Source organism: Panicum virgatum, chromosome 7N, assembly GCF_016808335.1.
Source record: "Panicum virgatum strain AP13 chromosome 7N, P.virgatum_v5, whole genome shotgun sequence".
Taxonomy (NCBI): Eukaryota; Viridiplantae; Streptophyta; class Magnoliopsida; order Poales; family Poaceae; genus Panicum; species Panicum virgatum.
In genome coordinates, this window is record NC_053151.1 from 26,177,109 (window position 1) to 26,196,534 (window position 19,426).

Here is a 19,426-nt window from a genome sequence, read left to right on the forward strand (position 1 = left end):
CAAGCTCCCAGATCCAAAGCTCTGGTTTCCTTTTGTTCCCCACTTTTGCCCTAGGGTTTCCGCCGGTGTATGCGCATGAAGCGATCCGTAGATTTCCGGATGGCCCCTAAGAAAGCGACCAAGGGAAAGGGTGTGGCTGCAGAGCCAACCCGTGATGAGGGTTGGAACACAAGTAAGTGTTCTCAATCTGACTTAGATTCTCTGGTGTCGCAGGGTCTTTTAGTTCCTAGATCTATTATCCAATGGCGTCCTGCCTTGGGGAAAGATCATCCGTATGAAAATACGGGGGAAATCATTGCATTTACCTCATACTTGGAACGAGAATTGGGGTTTCTTTGCTCTTCTTTCTTTTCTGAACTCCTGCGCTATTACAGGATCCAATTGCATCATCTGACCCCAAATTCCTTTGTTCATATTTCCATCTTCGTGCATTTATGTGAAGCTTTTCTGGGCATCGAGCCCCATTTCGAACTCTTTCGCTTTCTTTTTCATTTGAAACCGCAGCCCGACATATTCGTCTTAGATGTAGTAGGGGGCGCGGGTATCCAACTTAGGCAAAGAAAGGATAGAGTGTATATCCCTTATAACCTTAGTAATAAAGTAATCGAATGGAAACCCAAGTGGTTCTATGTCGAGAACCAGTTGAGAAGTTTTCCATCCATTACTCCTGGCCATCCAATCCAATGGCCCGAGTAGAATAAAAAACCAGTCGACGAGAGTCAGATCTCTGAACTACTCGAGCGGATTTCCTTCTTGAGACAAAACTTGTTAACTGGAGAGGTGGTCGTATTTGACTGGATGAAGAGAAGGATCCAGCCATTGCAGGCTCGGGAATCGCTTGGATTCTAGTATCAGGGAACAACTGATCCATCAAGATACTCGAAGGAAGAGATCTCGGATGATGTAGTTTTTAGTCGAGTACAACGACTTCTGAAGAATGCAAAGAAAATCCCAGTTGTTCCTGGTACATTTTCTACTGTGAATCTGCCGAAGCAGGTACTTGATAAGAGTAGTCGATACATAGAAATCGAGTACTTTACCATAGTGTAAATCTGATATGATTTGCTTTCTGTAGGAGGACGTGGATCACTTTAAGAGTAGTCCTTCGCTACCAGGCATTTGTTCGCCCTTTTGTTCTTCTAATTTCCTCGATCTGTTAATCAAATCTTAGTATGCTCATATGAGGTTTCATATAAACAGTACTGATGTCTAGACTTGGTTGTGCAGATGAGGCAGCGTCTGGGGAAAGGAGTGATGGGGAACACAGCCCCACTCCAAGTGCTGATACCCAGACCGAGCGCCTAAGGAATACTCGGTCAGTGGCGAGGAAGGGCAGCAGCTCCTCCCACACTACTAGCGACAGGTAAATAGCTAGTTGTTTTTGCAATCAAGTACTTTCTAGTTGTCGATTTGCAAGTTTTGATTTGTGTTTTTTGCTTTTCCAAGTCCGGCGGCTAAGATGCCACGGACCTCAGCATCTGGGGATGATGCTGCGGTAGAACAAACAATTCCCTCCACCACAGTGGACCCATCGAGTGGGATCGGGGCTACTCATTCAGCGAGTAGTTCCGATGTAAATATTACCGGCGATGCGGGTAAGCTGGCCATGATCACAAAGCCTGCCCGCAAATTTGGCATCAAGGGGTTTACCCTAATAGGAGCTTCTGCATAAGTTCTTTAGAACTTGTATGTGTAGGATCTGTTTTGAATCTAGTAGTTTGTAACTACTTTGTCTTTGCAGAGATGCGGTCCTGGGAGAGGACGTGGGGGCTGAGAGATACTCGACTTCTCAGCTGGGGCTGGGGAAGCCCCCGAGTACTCCTGAGATGAGTGCTCATGATGCGGAGGCGATGGCCAACGCTATGCTTCTAGATTCTCCACTGCTAGATCCTGAGAGGGCCAATGAGGAAATCCCAGAAGATGGCAGAAGCGGCAGGCTTCCAGGAGAAGGAAGAAGGCGAGAAGCTTCCTGAGAGAGGCGATGAAAACAACCTGCGGAGACCCCTGCAGGTAAGCTTGCAGTGCCTTGTAGAAAGGTATCCTTTTATTTGCCCTTAGTGTGATTAAGTAGCATGTCCTTCCTTTAGATTCCCAAATCACAGAGAATACTGTAGGAAGAAATGAAGAAGTACCCAAGAGGGCTGTTGTTGTGGCAAGTACTTCCCAAGTCACATCGGGAAGTGACTTGCCGCGAGAAAAGGTGGAGCATGCTTTCAAGCTGCGGGGAGTAAGTAGTCGAATACCTCGAGTACTTTTTGTAGTAGATCGAGTAGTATACTGATCTTTTTTGTTTTTGCAAAAAGCATTGGGACGGAAGGATGGTCAGTCCCAAGATGAGAAGAGCTAAATGCTCTCAAGGAGAGGGTTAAAACGCTCTCGTCTGAGAAGACTGCTCTTGAGGGAAAGCTGAGGAAGCTTTCCCAATCTAAGAAAGGTTAATCTTTAGCATTTGATATGCACTCGACTAGTAGATCCGCTTGGTGTTTATAAGAATTTCTTTTTAATCAAGTACACAGCTTGTGCCAAATCTTTAGAGATTCAGGAAAGCTTGGTACTGGATTTAAAGATTCTTATGTACCGAAACGCAGATGAGATAGAGAAGCTTAAGAAGATCAAAGAGGACACTGACCGAGAGGCGGCATCCATGCTGCAACAGCTCAAGACTTTATCAGAATCTCGAGACTCGATGTAGCAGGAGCTCGTGGAGCTGAAAGAAGTCAGAGATGCCGCCCTGGAGGTGACGGAGGCCATGGATATCCCACAAAAAGATAGAGATGAGCCACTAACGTTGGTTGTGAGGCTTCGCAGGTTGCCTGGAGTCTTCGAGAGGTTTGTCTCCCACATTACCCGTCAGTACGTAGGTCACGCTGTCGTTAGGTACTAACCCCGTCAAGTTGTCCAAGATGAAGGTGCCGAAAGAGTATCCAAGACCTACTCGGGCCAATGAGTAGGGTGTCCTTTAACCAAGGACTGGAGTAATCCGTAATCCAGAACTGTTAGGTACGAACCCCGTCGGGTTGCCCAAGATGTAAATGTCAAAGGGATATCCAAAACTTACTCGAGCAGGGCGAGTGAGGTGTCCTTTTAACCAAGGACTGGAGTAATCCGCAAGACAGAACTGTTAGGTACAAACCCCGTCGGGTTGCCCAAGACGTAAATGTCGAAGGGATATCCAAAACTTACTCGAGCAGGGCGAGTAAGGTGTCCTTTTAACCAAGGACTGGAGTAATCCGTAAGACAGAACTGTTAGGTACGAACCTCGTCGGGTTGCCCAAGACGTAAATGTCGAAGGGATATCCAAAACTTACTTGAGCAAGGCGAGTAAGGTGTCCTTTTAACCAAGGACTGGACTAACTCTTAAGGCAAGTCTATTAGGTACTAACCCCGTCGGGTTGCTCAAGATGAAGGTGCCGAAAGAGTATCCAAGACCTACTCGGGCAGGGCAAGTAGGTTGTCCTTCCGGAGGACTAGAGTGTCTTTTAGGACAGAACTGTTAGGTACGAACCCCGTCGGGTTGCCCAAGACGTAAATGCCCAAAAACCACTTGAGTATGAACCATAAGAACTACTCGATAGCTGCTCTAAAGCTGAGCAAGGCTTTCGAGATGGGGTATTGGTTGTGTGAGCGAGAGCCAAGTAGTCGATATATGAGAAATCAACTTTATTTGGATTTGTCGAAATTACGATAACTGTAAAGTGACAGACTCTGACTCTTAAGACCTACCCCTTGCTCGTTGGACGTGAGCGATGGTTTACATGACTGAATAAAACTTTATTCGAAGAAAGAACTTAGTCAATATGATGGTTGACTAAATTCGAGGTAGAACTAGTCGATGCAGAGATCGACTAGATTATTGGTAGAGTCTCCTTCAGGAGAGGTGTCCCAAGGGCCTTGCGGAGTGAGTCACACTGGAAGATCGTGTGAGAGCTCTTTAGGTGGATGAAGCACTTGCATAGTAGTACTTTGTTGATCCTATTTCCGCTCAGAGACGATTCACCTTGATGCTGGGTGTGTGGTTTACCCTGAGGACGGGCACTAATGGTTGCCGGCTTGTGCTTCTTGAAGGATGCGGAAGCCTTTGGCGGGATGCGGTAGTTGGAAGAAGGGATGTATGCCTCGACTTCCTGTCGTTCCTTTCTCCTTGAGATGATGATGTTGCGCGCATCACGCCCAACATTGATCACACTACGGAGGTCGTAGTTGGAGTAGTCGTAGTTGTCGCCTTGTTGTTCTTGTAGGGTGTTAAGGAGGCGCTGATGCCTGAACGCCCTCTTCTGGTTGAGCTGGCGACGACGTTCGTAGAGGTCTTTTGCTGGATTCTGCTCGTCCAGTTGGACGGTGACATTCACTGCTGGAGGAGGAGGAGCAGGTAGATCCTCATTGGTGGTAGCTTGGATTTGTATTGACTTAGGTGTTGATAATTGTTTGGAGGGGGTCCCTGCCCGCCCTTATATATCCGGGGGGACAGGGTTACATGGAAAGTCCTAGCCGAGTACAGTTGGAATCCTACTACAACATAATCAGGTAGTTTCCTTTGTACTGCAGCTAGTTCTATGTCTATTTGTATAGTTACAAAAGAGGTAAGGTACATCCATGAGCTATCCCTTACTCTAGAACATTCTATGTCTATAAGCAGTCCCGCTATCCCGGGTCTGACAGTCGGAGAACTCCGGGTGAGGGCGTAGAAGCTTGCAGGAGGATCTATTCGGAAGAATGGAGGCCGGAGGAGGGGTAGCTGCGGCGACTAGAGACCGGCGGCGGTGGCAGCCTTGCTCCGGCGAGCTCCGGTGATCGGGGCGGGCGGAGGAGAGGCCGGTGTGGATCAGTGGAAGGCGGGGAAGGTGATGGTACGCTCCATTTGGGAACGAGGGGGGCGCAGAGGGGAGCTCCACGGCGAGCTGCTAAGGGGCGGCAGCCATGGCTCGTGGCGGCGCCATTCCTGAGCGCCGGGGAGAGCTCGATTCGGCTCGGGGATGGGAAGGGAGTGGAGAGGGAGGTCGGGAACGTGCGTTGCGCGAGCAAAAAGGGGAGGAGAGGGGCGAGGGCGCATGTGAGATGGAGAAGTGGCGCACAGCACGGCATGGCCGCGGCGTCGCCGTGGCGCTTTGAGCGGCCGTCCTCGGCGTGCGCGCAGGGAGACGGCGCCGCGTGGCGAGTTCGAGAAGCGTCAGGGAGGATCCGGGAGCGGGAGGCGAGTTTGGCTGGGGAGAACAGCGCGTGGACGGAGGCGAGACGGTGACGAACGGCGAGGCGACGGCGTTGCGACAGGGAAGGAGGAGATGGTGGTGAGGGCAGTTCGGTAAATAAGTCAAAGTTCAAAATTTCCATTTTGTAAACTCAAATTTTCTCCTTCCTCAAGGCCTCAAATGAAAAATTTTCGAATACTAAACTTGCTTAAAATTTCGAGATCTACAACTTTTGTTTCAGGCACTTTTAATTTGAAGCCTACTTTTAAAAATAAATCTTAAACTCTTGCAAATTCAAAATATGGCCCTCTCCAAAATTTAAATTCTTCTCAAGTTTTTGCGTGGCAACTTGAAAAATCATGAACATGAAAGTTGTTCCACATTTAAAACTCTAAACTTTGGTTTTGACCAAAAGTTTATTTGAGCAAGAAATTAAAAGTTATTTTTAAAGCATGTTTTATTGTATTGGAATCTAGGCATCATTTCATGTGTTAAGGTGCTAGCAAAATTTAATCAAATAATTTTCATGCATGCACGATTAATCCTAATGATGATGTTAAACACAGGATTAATCCTAATTACGGGTAATTAACACCTGAGGTGTTACATGTAGCAATTGTAAAACTTGGATCCTGTGTGGATCAACCCCACTCGGTTACAAAAGAATTATTTAAGAAAAACCTTTGTCAAAATAAACCATTGCATGTGTTAAAAACTGGCTTTACTGCAAATGAACCCTAGCCTTATCCTTGATATATCCTGTGCATATGCTTTATATCCCCCTCCGTGGAGGAGATTGGACTTGTTGAGTACTTTTGTACTCCACCCCGATATATGTTGTTGCTTCAGAGGAAGATCCGGACTTTGTGGTGGAAGACATTGAGTAGAGATTGAGTCCGCACCCAAAGCTGTCTGTGGTGTTGGCCCTTTGCAGGATGCTTGCACTGGGCCCGAGCTGGGTCGTGCTTTGGTGTATCACCGTAGCCTTTTTAGTTCTTGTTATTATCTGTCTAGAGTGTCCACCTCCTCGGAGGATTATACGGTGACTGAACTATCTGATGAATAAATGTGTTATCAACCTCCTGGGACTGATATTTGTATCACATTTAGTCTCTACTTAAGTGGGGACGCTTCACACGCCCCTGCCCCCCACCCCCACTACTGCCGTCCACCCCCTCCACCCTGCACAGCCGCCGATGCCCCTCCGTCCCGCGCTGCCGCTGCCCTTCGTGCAGCTCGCTGCGGCGAGGCGGAGCTCGGCCACGGCTCCCGGCGGCGCGGCGGGCAGAGGTCGGCCTGGTCCGGCGGGCGGAGCTCGCCCGTGGCTCCCGGTAGCGGGCCAAGCTCCTCCCCGGCTGTTGCTCCTGGCGGCGCAGCAGGCGAATGACCCCGGCGGCAGGGGCACCCCACTCTCTCTCTCTCTCTCTCTCTCTCTCTCTCTCTCTCTCTCTCTCTCTCTCTCTCTCTCTCTCTCGAAATTTTGATATTTAGGACTGACTTCGCAGGCCTCACGTCTTTAGGGATCAAGTTCGCAGGCCTTTCAAAATGAGGGACTCCGGCTGCGAAGTGTTTGAAAACATGCAATTATTACCTTTTCTTGAGTCTCCTCGATTTTCTTTAATCTTTTCAATCTCCCAGGCACATGAACGGATGGTTTTGCCCTTCTGGCTATCCTCATCCCATGAGACCGGATCAGATTGAACTCACGCGCTCCAGGTCTTCGCTCGCTGCTCTCGGCGCCCGCCGGCTCGCCGCTCTCCCCACCCCCAGCCCTCCCCGGTCGCCGCTCTCCCCGTCCCCGGCTCTCCCTGGCCGCCGCTCTCCCTGCCCCCGGTCTCCCCGGCTGCCGCGACCAGCACCGCCAGCCGCACCTCCACGGCGTATGCATGATGTATGTTGCAACTCAGACCTTGAATGAAGTAATGGCTTGATATCCATGTAATGTACTGATGTATCCATCATTTGGCAGATTGCATTTTTTGGGAAAAATTGACAGCACGTCCCCATATTTGCCCACCCCTTTTCCTCCCCATTAGAAAACCATAAAAAAGGAGATTGAAAACAAAACACCTTGAAGATGAGCGTAAACACCACCAAAGACCTTTCATCTCCTTTTTTCTGCGATTTCTAGTTGGCATCCTCCGCCCCTCTGGATGGAATTTCACCTCTCCCAGCGCCTCCCGCCGTCAGCCGTCCGCGATCAGAACTTGTCGGGCGTGAAGTCGTCGTCCCAGGCTATCCACCCGATGGGGTTGACCATTGCGTCCAGCTCTGACTGCAGGAACACGGTGCGTGAGTACTGCTTCCAAGGATGGCCCAGGTACGTGCGGGGCGCCCCGGCGGCAACGTGGCCAGATCCGCCCGTGTTCTGGTTGGGGTCCTCCCGGGCCCACGTCGTGAAAATGCTGTTCTGGTTGGGGAGCGGACGGCGGGCATGAAGGTTGTAGTCCTGCAACACAGCGGTGGCGTTGCCGAAGATGAAGTCGACGGTGCCCTTAGCTACAGCCGTGCCGAGTAGGGCGGGGCATGCTGGAGGTGGAGTTGAGTTATTTAAACTCGATTGCAGGGACGATCTTTGGGTTTCTTCGTATTGCAGTGATGGCCTTTGGTTTCTTCAGCTTCTTTTCAGGTGTGTTTGTTGTGGTGGAGGAATTATTTGTGCTAGAATTGATGGCTTGCGGTTGTGCACAGAAAATCGATAGAAGGCATAAATAGAAGGTCTTAGTGGATGATGATTTGGATAGCTTGCATGTTGAGAGAAATAGAGTTAGTGACCTTTAGTGGAGAGCTTCTTTATATGTTTTATAGATGATGGTGTTATGTGACATAGTTCTAACACTTAGCTTGTACATAACGATTATGTCACATGGTTCTAACCCTAGCTTGTACATAATGATTATGAGATAATGTTGATGTTCCGTGAATTTGGTTCGTCTCTGAGATAATTTCTATGATTTGGTTCTGTTCTGTCAGCTCGGAAGCCTAAAAAAAATATTGCTCGGGGATCATAGGTGACGGGCAACATTTAGAGAGGTCTAGAACTCAGGTGAAGGGTAACATGTTGCGTGTCACCTATAGTTTGAAGATAAGTGATGCGCAACAAGTAGCGTGTCACCTATCTCTACTAAAGGTGACGGGCCAAGACCCCACTTGGGGTCATGGGTGATGCATATTGGTGACGTCCTAAGAATGAAGTGCGTCACTTTTGTGTAGGAATGCCCGTAACCTTTGACTTCACAACAGTGACGCGACAAAGGTGTCCGGCGCGATGCCCGTCACTTTTGCGAGATGATGCCCGTCACCTTTGACCCTTTCTTACGTAGTGTACGGAGGGAACAAGTACTGGTAAGTCCGCAAAGAAATATGTGCAATCAGACGGCTTTGATAAGGTATTACTTCCTGCCTCCATATATCTGTGCTTCCGCATGGAGAATACCATTTTTACCACCCAATAACACTTCCCTCTATTTGTCATGAAACAAACCCAGATTGATGCTGTAGAGAGCCCTATCAGACTCAGAGGTCTCCGAAAGTTCAGCTGATCCTGTCAAGAGCGAAAATCTTATGGTTAATATATCTAAAAATGCATTTTTCGGACCAACAAAAAAAATGCTTGGTGCACACTTCACCAGCATCTCCTTGCATTCCTGTCACATCTAATTTCTGGTCACACCATAATAATTGCCTAACTAACTTACACAAAGATTTTATCGTGCAGGACAACTGGGCAGCGAGATAATATGGCTTCTGCAAAAGCCATTCCTAAAGGGTTACGATCCCAGAAAAAATAGTTGGAGGTAACTTAGCAGTGAGTTCCTTCGTTTACTAACTTATCTTACTCCGTTTCCTTAATTCGTGTTCTAAATCTCTATATTTCTTTTGTTTAATGATTTTTACTTACCTAACTAGGTATACCATGATGACCCCATCAATTCGGAGCCTTCATCCCACTTTCAACCACTCACTCAAATTCCATATCGAATTATTATGGTACCAAATCTGGGAATTGTTATGCTGCTTCTCTGACTTTGAACCCTGCATTAGCCTGTACCATTTACCATAGCTTCTATTCTGAACTATCAAATGATCTCCAGAACACTATCTGTTCAATGATTAGTGCGTAAATTTGGTTCTGCTTGAAAAATCTTCTTCATTCGCTATTTAATTTGTTTTTTAAAACAGTTCTGTTTTGTGATAACCGTTTGCATTGGACACTGTCCATTATTATTATTTTTTGAACGAACCATACAAGATAGTGTGAGCTTCATTGATATAGCAGAAAAAAGAATACAAGACTATAGTCCTGAGAGGCTATAGCCAGGAAAACAAAAGAAAACTAAAATAGACAGGATTCTCCCAGTTGGATTGGGATGTCAACAACGGGAACTCTACAACTCAACTCACCCGGTTGGATTGGGACATCAACACAGGAAGAACTCGAAAACAACCTCGAGAGGCCCCGACCGGTTGGATTGGGCCATCAACACGATCAAAACCACTCCGCTAGGCTGCACCGGCCGAACTAAGCTGAGTTGGTGCGGCAAACCACCTTCTCCTACTCTTGAAGTCGTCGCAAGACGCAATCCAAGCCGATAAGGAAGGGCAAGAAAACAGACAGCCCTGCACCAAGCAGGCCACTGCCATGCGGGACCCGACGTTGTAGTGCTGCTGCAACAGTACCCACCATCCAACAGAGTGGAACCGCCGGATCCGGACTTCTCGCTGGCTGTCTCGCAGACGCCGCTACGAAAAAACACAACACGCGGGGGTCTCACCTCGCCCGCCGTCGGACACCTCCTCACTCTCGTCACCACACTGAAGACACCGCACGCGGGGGCCTCGCCACGTCCGCCTAAATACTCCATGCCACGGATCCATATATTGTATTACCGTCAGGATGATGAATAATGATGCCCTGTTTCCAAGATCTTCATCAAACAACCAAACCGCGCCCGTCGGCCAACAACAACTCATTGCACAACACATGCACGTAGCTTCCGCCGTCATGGCAGCAAACCAGAGTTGTCGTTTGCGCCATCTTTCGACGATGAACCATGCCGGAGTAACTGCAGCATAGCTGAGCCACCCGTCACAATCCGCCGTAAACCTAGTTGACCCACATTGTTGTTGCCGCAAACGCCGCCCTGAGACGCTATGCCATACCGAACTGACAACCGCAGAGTAGCGCCAGTCGCCACGGCACGCTGCAAGCAGCCAAAACCAACCAACATGCATCAACCTCTGGTCATCACCAAACTACGGAATGACATCGCATGAGCTTATCAACCCCCTTGAAGCTCATCCACCTGCACATACCCGTCACTCCCCTCGGCCGGTGAGTTCCAAGCTGAGTTGGGTCTCAAGAAACGATGCCTCCAAGAAGGTCACAACACCAGTGGTGCCGCCGTCGCTCGTCCAGGAACTCGACAGGGCTTTCGCCTAGAGAACAGCCCAGATAGTGGTGGTGGAGCTCGAAGATGATGCCCCCAACAGGGAGAATGACGCCCGAAGGCGCCGTCGCCATCGCCGTCAGAGAGACTGGCGGAAGGACTTTCGCCCAGAGCAACCAAACCCAAACCACTGCACGCGCTCAGCCAAGCACCCACTAGAAAAATCCAGCTATGGCGGACCACCAAGGGCGGCGCCGCCGCCGTGCTACCCAATATGCCACGCCGGAACAAGCCGTCCAGCCGCAACCCACTCCAACGTGTCGCCTCCCACGCCAGGTCGCCACCGCCGGAAGACGTCATCACCACCACGCCGGCAGCTGTCGCGCGTGGCCTCCACGCGGCCTCCGCCAGCGCCGCTCGGGAAGACCGCCGAGAAGGCAGCGCAGCCCAGTCACCCGCGCCCGTCGCCAAAACGCGCCTCCGGACGGCCTCCACTCGCCGAGCAAACCCTCTCCCACGCCAGCTCCTTCCAGCACCCACCAGTGGCCTCGGCGCGCCGCCCAGGGCGAGGACCTGGTGCTAGAGCCGCCGCCGCCGCCGCCGCAGATCCGCCACCATGGCCGCCGGATCCGGTCGCGGAGACACCGGATCCGGGCACGCCGGCCGCCAGCGCCGCGCATCCTAGGCAAGCCGCGTGCACCGACTGCGCCTCCCTGCATGCGCCGCACTCCCTATTGCAGCTTCCCTCGCGGCTTGTCGCGCCGCGGAGCCGAGCACCCACACCGCGCCCCTCCGAATCCAGCTAAGTGGGCGACGGATCCAGCCAAGGGGCCACCGAATCCGGCCGTAGCAGCGTTGGAGCCGGGCCACTCCATCGTCGTCGAGCTCGCCGCCCACACCGTTGTCGTTGAGCTCGCCGCCAAAGCCCTACCGCTGGCGAAGATGGCCCTGCCGCTGCCTTCCTCGAGGCTGCCGAACTTCCGGCGAACCACTCTTGCAGCGGCAGGAGGGGGGTTGGAAGGGGACCGGTCCGCCGCCGGCGCGCTGCTGGGAGCCGCCCGAGTCGCCCGTGGGGTGGCGACGCGGGGGCTGTTACGGTGTTACCTACCTTTCGCTGTTCTGCAAGATTGGGAATTTACACGCGGTCCATTATCATCTCTAAGAAATTTGCGATCCTCTTAATACTACTTTTGTACAGCAAGAAGTGACACGCCGTCCGTATCCATTGGTGGAATCGACTATCAAGCATCTTATCAACTACATTAGTACCATCTCATGATAGCATCGAAATCCACATTATCTACCTCCTGTAATACCATCTGCCCAGCATTTTCCAAAGTACCTATGCTGGCACTAAGCATGGTTGTCACCGGCCAAGCAATGTAGCTACTTCCTTTCTTAGTTCTCTTCCCCTTCAGTCCTACTAACTCTGTTATAATGAACCGTATGTTGTATAATATCCAGATATATTATTGGTTGCCTACAATGTGTACCTTCCTGATACTTAAGTGCTGAATCAATCGTATCTCTGTTTATTTGTGCGAAAAGGCAATTTACTCACAGCCTAAAAACTAACTTGCAAAATAGAAGAATATCCAGAGCAGGTAACCTTGAAATTGTATCATATACACAGGGTGATACACCTTCTGCAGGGACGCGCGCGATGGCGCGCGTTATACACTAGTACAAATGAACCCTACGCCCTTTCTTTCTTTGGAACCCAAACCTACTCCTAATATGCCCTTCCTGATACTTAAGTGCTGAATCAATCGTATCTCTGTTTATTTGTGCGAAAAGGCAATTTACTCACAGCCTAAAACTAACTTGCAAAATAGAATATCCAGAGCAGGTAACCTTGAAATTGTATCATATACACACAGTGGCGAAGCCAGAAATGGAAGGCAGGGGGGCTGGTGACCCTTCTTCTTCCTTGCTCCCTCCCTTCCTTCATCAATGGTCTCCAAAATTTTAGGGGGCTGTGGGGGGGCTCCATGGAGTTTTGGGCAGTAGGGGGGCTAGAGCCCCCCAGCACCCCCTTAGATCCGCCCCTGTATACACAGGGTGATACACCTTCTGCAGGGACGCGCGCGATGGCGCGCGTTATACACTAGTACAAATGAACCCTACGTCCTTTCTTTCTTTGGAACCCAAACCTACTCCTAATATTTTGAGCTAAGGATATGAACTGTATATGCTTGTTGATGTGATGGAACAATAAGAATTTCTCAATCTATGTGTGGGCAAGACGTATATTCGTATTCTAGTATATCTGAAAGAGTTTCAGACAATAAAAAGCAAAGCAGTATATGACAACAATATATTATATATCCCTCCTCCGTACAACATTACGTAAGACATATATATCTTAAAACAAGAAAGTCTTAAAAGTATTTTTAATTAAAAAATATTTTCCCTTACACTATACTGTTAATTGCTATAAAATCAACACTATCTTAAAACTAATCTGAATACGAAAACAATTGATACAACTTTTCATATACTAAACATGCATATTATTTGACAAATTTTTTGTTACAAAATGCAAGATTTGACTTTTTCCAAAACAGAATATGACTTTGTGCTGTTGGAAAGAGGGAGTAGTATCAAAAAAATAATTTTGTGTTGTTCTCCTAATATAGCAGTTGTGGAGCTACAGTCAACCATCATGATCAGCTAACATCGGCGACTTTATGCAAAATCAATGATGAATCACTGTTTTGCATTGTTCATATGTGTATTGTGTAGCTGACATCAAGGTATAACAGAGCTGATCTCGGTGGCTTCGCCGGCTCTGCCCCTGGAATATAGTTGCAGAGCCTGCTCGAAATCACAGTTCAAATGCCGAATCAGTGATTTTTTTGTGCAAGTGTTTTTTAAAAAAAAAACTCAAGCAGTAACACTGTCATGTCATTCAAGAAGAATTAGGTCTTGCAAAGTTTTGGTTACGCAAATAAATGATAACTCGAGCTCTCAAATGTCTGCAAGGAATTCAAATGCAATGTAAAGCATGCACAGCATGGTGCATGCTGGTTGTAGGGGAAGAGAGAGAGACGGAGCAGGGAGGGAAGAACGAGATGTGTGCAGTATGCGGGGGTGCAGTGGTGGAGTCCCACGGGTGGCAGAAGGGGAATGCGCCGCAGCTGCTGCGCCATGCCGTGCTGCCGCTGCCAGTCCATGCCGGTCGACAGGGAGTGGCTTTTGTCAGCCGGCCGTGACCGCGAGCGAGAGGCCACAGGCCAGGCCATATTCCTCTCCCTTTAGCAAGAGGGAGAAAACGTTTTTATGAAAACTTTTTCATGTTTTGACCATTAATTAGAGATATTAAATAAAGTCTAATTATAAAATTATCTCCACAACTATAGTACTGTAGCAGTTATTCTAACTAATGAGGCCTTTGAACGTATGATTAGGAGATGATTGAGCGCGGTCACTGTAGCATCAATGTAGCCAATCATGATGGAACTTGGCTCGTTAGATTCGTCTCGAAAAGTTACACACATCTCTAAAAATTTTTTACAAATAGACTTTATTTAGTACTTCACGCTGAAATTCGTCTTTTTGTAAAATTTTGATGTGACACCTAACAATTCCTCACCATGCCTGCCGCCGTCAGGGTTTTACCTGCATCGTCAGAGGTTTTCTTCTTCTTTTTTCCTTCAGCCGGCAAAGCGTAACGGCAATTCGGATCCTCGGCCCTGCTGCTCGCTAATCGCCCCCACAAACGCGCCTATCATCTGTGTCGTGTGGCTTTATCAGCTTTCTCTGGGGAAGATTTGGCCAATCCCACAGGCCATTTGCAGGAACTTTGGCCAGTCTCTTCAAAACTGACATGGTGTCACTGTGCTTTCTTTCTCAGCTCAGCCTATCAAGTCTTTTTTGTCATTTTGGCTGGCAAAATACCACAAATTTTAGAGGCTAGTGCCTTCCTCGTCTTCCCATCCTTCTCGTTGGCCTGCCCTGATGTTGGCCTGCCCTGATGTGTAACATCCCGAAAATCCACCAAAATAAATCATGCGCTAAAAATATATTTTTTAAAATTTATTTCGTCGTTGAGCTCAAAACCTCCTAAAACCTGAACCCTAACTCCCGAAAATCTTTTCTCTGTCCCGAACACCCACTTTCCAACACCCGATCCCATTCGTCGTTTCCATCCTTTCTCTTTCGCCGACCGTACCTCGCTCTCTCTCTTTCCTCGCCATCGTACCATCCCGTGCCGCTCGGCGGCCTGTCGCACATGCGTGACCGCCGACCGCGATTATCGCCGGCCGCACGCACCGCTGTCTCCCCTGGCCCGCGCGCCATGCCGCGCACGCCTCCCCTGGCCCGCGTACCCCGCAATCGCCGCCGGCGCGCACTCACTCTCCCTCCCCCTCTTCCTTTTCCTTTTTCCCCATTTTTCTTTTCTTTTTCCTTTTCTATGTTCTTTCTCTCTTTTTCCCTCTCACACTTTCTCTTTTTCTCTTTCTCCATTTCTTATTCCTTTTCTTTTCTTTTCTTTTCTTTTCTCTCCTTCCTTCTCTCTCTCCTCCCTCCCCTCTGCCGCTTCCCCCGTGCGCGCCTCCCTTCCCTGCCGCACACCTCCCCGAGCGCCGCTCCGCCCAGCCGGCCGCCTGCTCACGCACGCACGTTCCATGGCCACCGCGCCAAGCACCCTGCGGTCTCCCTCTGGCCACGACACGCGAGCCACGGCTACGCGCGCACTGCTCGCCGCGCTCGGCACGCCACGCCGCAACACGCTCGCCCGGCTCGGCGCCGCCGCGCACGCGCGCGCCCCTGCAGCCCGGCCCTGCTCGCACACCCCCCCTGCCGCTTTCCCTGCGCGCGCGCGCCTTTCCTCCCTGCCGCGTGCACCCGAGCCCCGCTCCCTGCCCGCACGCCCGAAGCCCCTGCCCAGCTCGCGCACCGCGCGCACCGCCGCGGCACACGCGCACGCTCGCCACGCCGCGACACCGGCCCGCTGCGTGCCCCGCCGTGCCCCCACCGCGCGCCACACGACCGCTGTCACTGCCGCGCCGCTCGCTGCCAACGCGCGCGCCCCCACGTGCGCTCGCCGCGCCGCCTGTTGCTGGCCAAGCCACGCAGACCGCGCGTAGCAACGCACAGCACCGCCGCCTCGCCAAGCACAGCGCCCCGGGGGCCCCTCCACGTGCTCACCTTTCCTCTGCACGCAGTCCTGCCTGAGCCGTCGCGTCCCGCTGTGCCGCATCGCCGCTCGCGCCGCCGCTCCGCGACGGCGGACGCCATTAACGCACCCGCACCGCCCGCCGGTCGCCACCTACACCCCGCCGAGCTCCACCGCCTCACTAGGGCTATAAAAGGACCCCCAGTGCCGCTCCCCCGCTCCACAACCGCCTCCACCACAGCGCGCCCCCTCCCCTAGCTCGCAGCGCCGCCGCCACACCCACTGATGCCTACCGCCGCCCGCTTCCGTGACCGAAGCACCTCGCTTTCCCCCCCACCCGGGCCAAGGGCCAAGGTAGGACCCTCTTGGCCCCCTCTCACCTTTCCCCTTCTCCCTGGCCGCCACCGAGCACCGCAGCGGCACCACCACGGCCGCCGCCGCTCGCCGCCGCCCGCCCCCGTGGCCAGGCCACCTCGGGCCGCCTCTGGTCGAGCTGCGGCCGGGGATCGGGCCCCCGCACATCCCTGCCCTTTCCCCCTCACTCCCGGCCGCCGCCGACGCCTCCGGCCACCTCCCCTGTTTTGGTCGCGAGAGGGGGGTGAGGAAGAAGGGCAAATATGCCCAGAACCCCCTGCCCTTTGCGACATTTCTTAAGAGAACCCCCCCACTCTCTAGACTACTTGCAAAACAAACCCTCCTCTCTATTCTATTTAATTAAGAATCCTTCCACCCTTGGGCCTTTTGCAAATAAAGCCCTATCCTTTATTATATTTCCAAACAAATCCACCACTATATAAACTTATTTACAAATAGAACCCTACCTTTTCCCGGATAACCCAAACCTTCCCCGAAATTCTAATCAAGTCCTTTCGTTATTTATAAACAAGTCCCTGGACCCCGGTTTAGACCCTAATCACCCCGTTAACCTATCATTTCATGCGCCAAACGACCTCAGATCTATCTAAAACTTTACCACACCCGTCATAATATAGTTTTGTCCATGCCATTATGAAACCGCCCGAAAATATTACTCCGAACTCCATATCTTAATTATTTCCGATTCGAGCTCAACGATAAACTTTTATTTCTTTTTCTTGATTGTGTGTTTGTTTGTATGCGTCGTAGACCACGGTGTAAACGAAGGAGAGCCCGTTGACGAGCAGTACTGCGAGCCAGTGAACGAGGACCAGTTCCACGACCCCGAGCCCGAAGGACAGTGCTTCGACCAGGACCTCCCCGAAAGCTTCGAAGACGGCAAGTTCAATCCCATCCTTTAATGCATGCTTTTGTCCTAGTTTTTATAAACACAACCTATTGGCCTATTTTACAAAAGTGCATATGTTCTGCCTGCTGAAAACACGGTTGGATAGCCACCCCTTGATTTGTGATAACCATTCCTTGACCACCTAGATTAATGTCTGATTTTGCTTGGACGTTAATCGATACTAGAACGCTTAGGACCTGGTACTTTAAACAACTTGTTTTATAAAGAAAAGGGGTGTGTGTGTGGGAAGGGATAAAAGTGGAATTTTCGAAAGTCAAGGTTAGACGGGATGGATGGCATTTCTGTGTGATTTGCCGATTGGTGTGCTTGTGCCTGTGTGGCAGAGCAAGAAAGGGAGATATTCATCTTGTCACAACTAAGGACCGAGTTGGTGTGTCATCTCACCTAACTCCACTATCGTGCAAACCACTCGACCGTTGTATGGGCAACTAAGGACCGAGTTAGTCTGATAGCCATCAGGAGAGTTGAGAGCAACGGGTGATCAAGGAGAAGGGATTAGCTCTGTGTGACTTATGCCCCGATTACAACTTCTGTGATAGATCAATGACCCCTTGGTGCATCCCGTGATGGCTAGTCAGGTCTAGCTAAGGTGGGTAATGGCTTTGTTGGGATCTGCACCGACACTAAGGTGATCGAGTTGCGGTACCCCGCTTGTGGATAAAGTTGCACACCTCTGCAGAGTTAAGAATCTATTCGAATAGCCGTGCCCACGGTACTGGGCGAGTTACGGTGTGGTCACATAACTAGTGTTTATTGTGGGATGGGTTGGCGTGAGTTGTTTTGGAAATGTGTCCGGCAGTTGTGCCGTGTGCTACGGCGGATGAGGAGTCCGGTATCAGTCTAAAACTTGGATCCTGTGTGGATCAACCCTTCGTGTTACTCGGTACAAGAAAACTGGTTTTGAAAATGCTTGCTTTCAAATGAACCCTTGCATAAAATATTGTTTTCCGCAAAATTAGACCTTAACCTTATCCTTGAATTACCCTGTGCATTATACTCTGTTTATCCCCCCTCCGTGGGTGTGATTGGACTTGCTGAGTACGTTTGTACTCACCCTATTCTTAATTTTTACAGAGGAAGACCCAGACTTCGTTCCAGATGACGTTGAGTAGGGTACCGTCCTGCACCCAGCCTTGCCTGTGGATTTGGGTCACCCGCAGGAGATTCCGCATGGCGCAAGACTCTGATGACCCTCTTTTTATTATTAATATCGTTGTGTAGGTGTGTGTTGTAATCCTCGCGATAGTGGCGCTTCTCTGCTCACTACCGCGTAGAGTTGTACGGTAATGAACCATCTGATGTAATAAATGTGTCATCAGCCTCCTAGGACTGATGTTTGTATCACATTTAAATCTTCTCTCATGAGGGGACGCTTCATGATGAGACCGGTCTTACCGGTGCACCACACTGGTCTGATTGGTTTGCGTAGAGTTGCTGTGAGCACATTTAGTGCTCAGTGTTTAGCACGGTGTATTTTCGTTCGCATCAACACTCCTCAATCCTCATTTTTCCCTCACCTCCTCTCTCTCTCTTCATCCCCTCCCCTGACCTTCTCCTCTGCTCCTTAATTTCAATGGACCTGCAGAGGCTCCAAAGATTGCCCCTCACTGGTTTCTTTCTCTACCATCTCCTGTCAGGTTTAGTAAAACACCGGCTAACTATCCAAAAAAAAACACCGGCTAGCTCTTGTTTCTAGCTTGGTGGGTGAATAAAATCTTGCGATGCAGTGACCACATGCGGTGCAGTAGCCTGCGTGCATGATGTATTCATGGTGTTGTCAACATCACGGAGCACAGCCGGAGATAGCCCAAGCATGGACGGCCTGTGGATCTTGGTGATGGCGTACATCTTTCTTCTCAGGGTTAATCATATCTCCACACAAGAGAGCTACTCCTATGTGTGGTATTTTTTTTCTCCTTAAAGACCATGCATCATGCATGCAGTACTTATTAGTAGCCCAGCAAACCCATACATCTATCACTTCTTTTTCTTTAGCAAGCAAAGAGACGGCGTGCGTCCTTTCTAACTAGGAATTTATCTTCTTTTAAGAGAGTTGAGATATTTATTGATGCAATTTGGTTAGTAGTATATTGAATATTGCTCGATTAGTATAACAAGCAACTCTTGCTAGCCAAACAACCTAGCCATAGACCAGCCCGCGTGCTATCTTAAGAATTTTATTACTTCATCTAGTCAGACACAAAAATTTTAAGACATTGGCATGACAATGTGAATAGTCGTACGTATGAAAATATGTTGTGCTATCGTTTCAAAAAAAAAGAAAATATATTGTGCTAAGCAAAAATATAATTCTATACATTATGAAAGTATCCTTCATGATGAGTATCATATAATTAATTTTGTGAGTGTGTCGATCTATATGAAAGAATGTGACATGTCTAGTAACATCAATTTTGTATTCTAAAAATCTATATGAAAGAAT

The 19,426-nt window shown here is 49.8% G+C and overlaps 1 protein-coding gene across 1 annotated transcript; it reads right to left on the minus strand.

Annotated features, from left to right (window-relative positions):
- Nucleotides 1-7,386: 7,386 nt before the first annotated feature.
- LOC120681077 (pectinesterase-like) lies at nucleotides 7,387-16,220 on the minus strand. Its single transcript, XM_039962620.1, has 3 exons — nucleotides 16,079-16,220; nucleotides 8,671-8,730; nucleotides 7,387-7,715 (listed from the first exon to the last, which is right to left on the minus strand). The coding sequence occupies exons 1-3, from the start codon at nucleotides 16,218-16,220 to the stop codon at nucleotides 7,387-7,389; spliced, it is 531 nt and encodes a 176-aa protein (XP_039818554.1).
- Nucleotides 16,221-19,426: the final 3,206 nt, after the last annotated feature.

Bases quoted from the DNA above. Each gene is read 5' to 3' on its own strand.
- LOC120681077 (XM_039962620.1), bottom strand. From the start codon at position 16,220: ATGTGCGGGGGCCCGATCCCCGGCCGCAGCTCGACCAGAGGCGGCCCG. The intron at 8,731-16,078 runs GTGAGAGGGGGC...CGCTCTTGACAG, and splicing joins GGCCAGGGAGAAGGGGAAAG to GATCAGCTGAACTTTCGGAG. The intron at 7,716-8,670 runs GTTTGTTTCATG...CTCCACCTCCAG, and splicing joins TCTCTACAGCATCAATCTGG to CATGCCCCGCCCTACTCGGC.